The sequence below is a fragment of the Morone saxatilis genome, unplaced genomic scaffold (assembly GCF_004916995.1).
Source record: "Morone saxatilis isolate NCDOM2014 unplaced genomic scaffold, NCSU_SB_2.0 Contig6, whole genome shotgun sequence".
In the NCBI taxonomy this organism is placed as follows: Eukaryota; Metazoa; Chordata; class Actinopteri; family Moronidae; genus Morone; species Morone saxatilis.
This window is the reverse complement of record NW_023340206.1, coordinates 127318-132200: the sequence shown is the minus strand read 5'-3', so window position 1 is coordinate 132200 and position 4883 is coordinate 127318. Positions and strand designations below refer to the sequence as shown.

Sequence of the window (4883 nt, the reverse complement as noted above, 5' to 3'; positions counted from 1 at the left end):
TTCCTACTCGGACCTTCAATGAGATGCACACTGCAACATGGCGGCCAACATAGAGCAAATTTTCCAAGATTTTATACTGAATAAAATCAGAGAAATTGAAGAGCAGAATGAAGACAAAGCGTACGTCACTGTTGTGTTTTGTATTCGTCTTAGTGATACAATTATATACAATACAATTAGCTAGCTAACGTAACGTTAAGTGAATGGAATTGAACAACAATGATAGTTTTCCATCTTCATCGGCCGGTTGCCGCTCTGGTTTCCAAATTTACCATACAAGCTAATGTTAGCTATATATTACGTTATACACGCATGTCTATATTATAAATGCATATTTATAATATATCGGCTGACGGGCTACATCTGTTAACGGTTTTAAGTAAGCTGTAGGCTGTAAGTAAGTAAGTAGTAAGTAGTAAGTAGGCTGTATGCAAATAAAGCACCGGTTGAAAGTACCTCGTCAACAGAGTAAAGCGGTCCTGTTTGCACTTAATGTAATATTTAAGAACGGTAGATTATGTCGAATACAGACAGTTTTACAGGTTAAATAGCTAATTTCCATGCGTTCCTGTCAACATGCATAAAGTATTCCCCCCTTGCGATAAGGATTATTTCCCTTTCAGAGGAAGGAATACACACATAACGATTCGTGTATGCTTTTGAAAAATTACCAGACAACCTTGAGATATGTTTGCTGTTCCTGAGCAATAGTGACATATAATAAACTAAAAAGTCACTTTAAGGTGATAATTGTTTTGAAAATGAGATAGAGATAACCCATTCTCTTGTTGGGGCAGTCCTCTAAATGCAGTTTCAGATTTAAGAATCAAGAGTCACTTTAATTGGCAAGGTGTGTGTACACATACAAGAAATCTGAATCGGGTTTTATGTTGTTCTCAATGAACATACACAGAATAAGCATAACTAAAAATGACATATATACATATATAGATACACACATGCACCCACACACGTATATATAGATATATCATTATAGACAGTAGACTATGGTGTAGTAACAAAAAATGCAAGTAAATAGTAATATCCTCTTGTGTCCTGTGTGTCCATCAGTGCTGCTGAAGAAGTGGGTGCCAGCAGTGAAGTGAGTGTAGCAGAAGAAGCCACTTCACAGATAAACAAACAGGAAGACTCAAAGGGGACTGGTTCACAAAAGAAACATAAGAAGCACAAAAAACACAAAAGTAAAAAGAAGAGGAGGAACCGAGAGAAGGAGGAAAATGAGAGCAGTTCAGAGTCTGATGCAGAACTGGAGGGAGGAAACAAACAACCAAGGTGAAACTGTATTGGTGAACAGTTGTCAATACTCACAAACTGGTCTTATTCAAACAATTTAACAACACTGAATACACTTCCATAGTACCATGAATAAACAGTTGCCACAGACAAAGTGAAATGGTTGCCCACGCTAAAGCTGAACTGCACTGCAAGTTCAACACACGTGAATAGGCTACATAAATAGATGACCAAACAATTATACAACAGGGGAATAATGAAGACAACACATAGAGGTACGTATATAAAGATGTATATAAAAACACAGCAGCTGCAGCCCACAAACAGACATACACACAGTACAGCAAAACAAGACTCTTTGCACACTACAAAGTTAAATGTGAAGTGAAGTGCTGAGGATGAATTTAGCAGTCCTACAGCCTGGAGGAAGAAGCTGTCATTAAGTCTTATGGTATGGAAGTTCTGTAGATCTTTCCAGATGGCAGCAGGGTAAACAGGCTGTAGCTGGGTGGGTACTGTTTTTTAGTATCCTTTCCTTTGGCCTCTACGCAGGCACCTTACCTCACTGATATCACTGATGTCACTGATGTCAGGTAGATGAGTACCAATTTTATGAGCATTTTAATTACTGCAGTGCCCTCCTGTCCTGGGCCTTGCACATTCCATGCCCGTTTGTGATAGGTCCAGTCCGGATACTTTCTATTGCTCCTCTATAAAATTAACAAGGACTTGGTACAGGAGCTTTGTTAGGGTTCCTTAAAAAAACAGTAATGTCTGTGCTTTTTTAACTAATATGGAGAAAATAAAGCTACCTGCCACAAACTGCAGTTCCTTGAACTGCCACTTGAGCCTGGCTTCAGAAGTGAGTCAATCTCCTTAAGGTCCCATATTACAATGCCCAACTTCACAGCAAGAATAAAAAAATGTACAGCCTGGTAAGAAAAACGTGAAAGGCCCTACCTAGAGCCAGATATTGGTTTATCTGTTTGGAGCTACTGTAGAAACACAGTGGTTCAACATGGTGGACTCTGTAGAAAAGGACCGTTCATTGATTGCTGCCAATCATGAATGATGGGTTGCAGTCTGCCCTTCATCCCTTGTCCTTTGCAAAGGCTAACCAGATGGTGATCAGGTGACCAGAGGTGAGGGTGGACTCGATGGTGGTGTAGAATAGCACCATCATAGCGGTAGAAGAACATCCTCTGTTGTGCTTTTATGATGAGGGAGCTAGGCCTGGCTCGTTTTCCAGAAATAATCTGTAACGCTGTTGCTCTCACATGAGTGGCAAGCTAAGTTGTAAGTTGTAGAAAGGCCCAGGCCCTTGCCAAGGTGGATGAGGTGACACTGGTGGGCTGGAGCTGGTGGATGGTGTCACAGTGGACAGTGGACTGTCTTTAAATTACATAAAATATACACACTTTTAATCTTACTAGTTCTGTTTTCTGCTGTGAAGTGAAAGTGGGTGTGACCCTTTCAGAAGCCCTCTTCGGTAGTAAATCTTGACGCTGTTTAAACTGCCTGACATCATCTTCAGTGCAACAATGCAATAATACAGTTAACTGTTCCAGCTGTTCAGAAACAACATACACAGGAAGTCTACATTGGTCTTGAGAAGCTTCAGCCTTTATTCACTGGCAAATTGTAACCTACACTGTACATTTACTTACATTTACTAACTTCACTGCTCACCTTATCCTCTGCTCCATTGCAATCACTATCACTCTCTGCCACTTGCTCCCTTTTGCTCAACCACACACTATCTTTAGAAAAAGGAGCTGCTCTATGGTGACTGCAAGTTGTGGGGATAACTTTACTGATAAAAAAAGAAAAATGCCATTACCCCTGTTTAGGGGTGTTTTGGGTTTAGTCCCAGTGATAAAGATGAGCCAACATGGACGAAGATTTGTGCACATCATTTCTTTTCAGCCAACTGATGTGTTGGGATCTGCTGTGACAACCTGCGTCATCAAGTCCTCCAGCAAGAATCTATGGAAGAATGGGGATTATTTCCTATCTGTTATTATTCTATGAGCTTAAGTCTAAGACTTTTCTAAGTACGCTAATTGCATATTAGACAAAGCATTGTAGGCTAGACAATGTTATACATGCTATAGTGACTTCTATCACCAGTAGCTTAGCTTTTACTTGTTTTTTTTGGTTTTAGACAAATATCTTCTTATACTGGTAGTGTGAGTGTTTGGGTTTATTTTGAAGTCTATATATCGTTGTTTACAAAAAAGTTAATAACTGCTTTTCAAATGTGCCTAACTCAGGTTTTATCTTTGCTTCATAGAAGAGGAACACCAACAGAGGCAAATAAGGAGCAAGGTAAGTCTGTCTCTTATTATTGTGTGCAATTTGATGCAGTGTTATACAATTGTGTTTTTTTTAGAAGCAGCTTGTTTTCCATCAGTTATTTTGTTGATGTATTCCTTAACAAAAAAATGTGTCTGCCTACATTGCCACACTCTGACCTGACTGACCCCCATATCATGTAATTGCCAAAATGCAATCTTTAGGTATACAGTAGTTTCTGTTGTACAAAACAGAGACTGACACAGAGCTACTGAACTGTTTGTCCAGGTGAGGATAATGAGAGTAAGTCCAGATGCCACAAGAGACATTCAACTGGAAAGAGAAAGAAGAAGAAGAAGAGAATGAAGAAAGGTGAAGAGAACTCATCAGATTCCGACCTCCAGTTCGTGTCAAAGCAGAGGGATAGCAAATGTGGTTTAAGCTTATTGCCAAGGCGACGAGAGGAGTTGCCAGATATCATCCCAAAACAGGTAAAAACACCAAACGACATACAAAAAAATCAACACGTTTTCTTGATAATGTTGACAGAAAATAGTTGACCTAAGTTTACTTAGTATACAGATATATTGCTTTTGAAGGTTCTATTTGTAACTTTCCTGTTGCTCGCGCTGCATCACAGTCCGTAGGTACGAGTGAACATCCTCCTGGGCATTGGCCAAAAGTGACACTAGACCAGAAGTATTCAACTGGTGGCCACATCCAGCCTGCCAAATTTCCATCTGCAGAATGGCCACTGATATATAAATATGATTATTTATATATTTACAGTATAATGAACTAAGTATCTGTTGCAAAATACCTGGAGAAAGGCAGTATTAAGTCATTGTTAATACAGACTGAATATTTCCTACTGTTGAAGCTTTACATTAAGAGTATTTAACTGAAACGTGACAGCGTTGCATGAAGAGCTGTAGGCGACAGGCTGCAAACCTCCAACTTCTCAGCCACTTAACCAAAGTTACTTTCACTGTGGCTGTTCACAGACTTATTCGGTTGTGCAGCATAAAATAAGATTAGGGTTGCTCACAGAATGATAGAAGGCCAATTATTGTCTGACTTCTGTATTAAAAAAAGCAATTTGTTCAGAATTATATGACCTGTAGTATTAATTTCCATTTAACTACAGGTGTAAATGGTAAATGGACTTGTACTTGTATAGCGCCTTTCTAGTCTTCCGACCATTAAAAGAGCTTTTAAACTACATTTCACATTTACCCTTTCACACACATTCACACACATTCACACAGTGATGGCAAAGTCCATCGAACAGAAACTAACTCATTCATACACATTCATTCACACACCGATGCTAT

General features: G+C 39.2%; 1 protein-coding gene across 1 annotated transcript in view; it reads left to right on the top strand.

Moving 5' to 3' along the window:
- Positions 1–4883, top strand: part of LOC118340010 (protein SON) — a gene marked incomplete in the record, with an annotated part of 14714 nt that continues 9831 nt past the window's right edge. Inside the window, 4 exon segments of the mRNA XM_035677853.1 lie at positions 1–120; positions 1072–1293; positions 3548–3582; positions 3838–4040. Of these exon segments, the coding sequence (XP_035533746.1) occupies positions 38–120; positions 1072–1293; positions 3548–3582; positions 3838–4040 (543 nt within the window).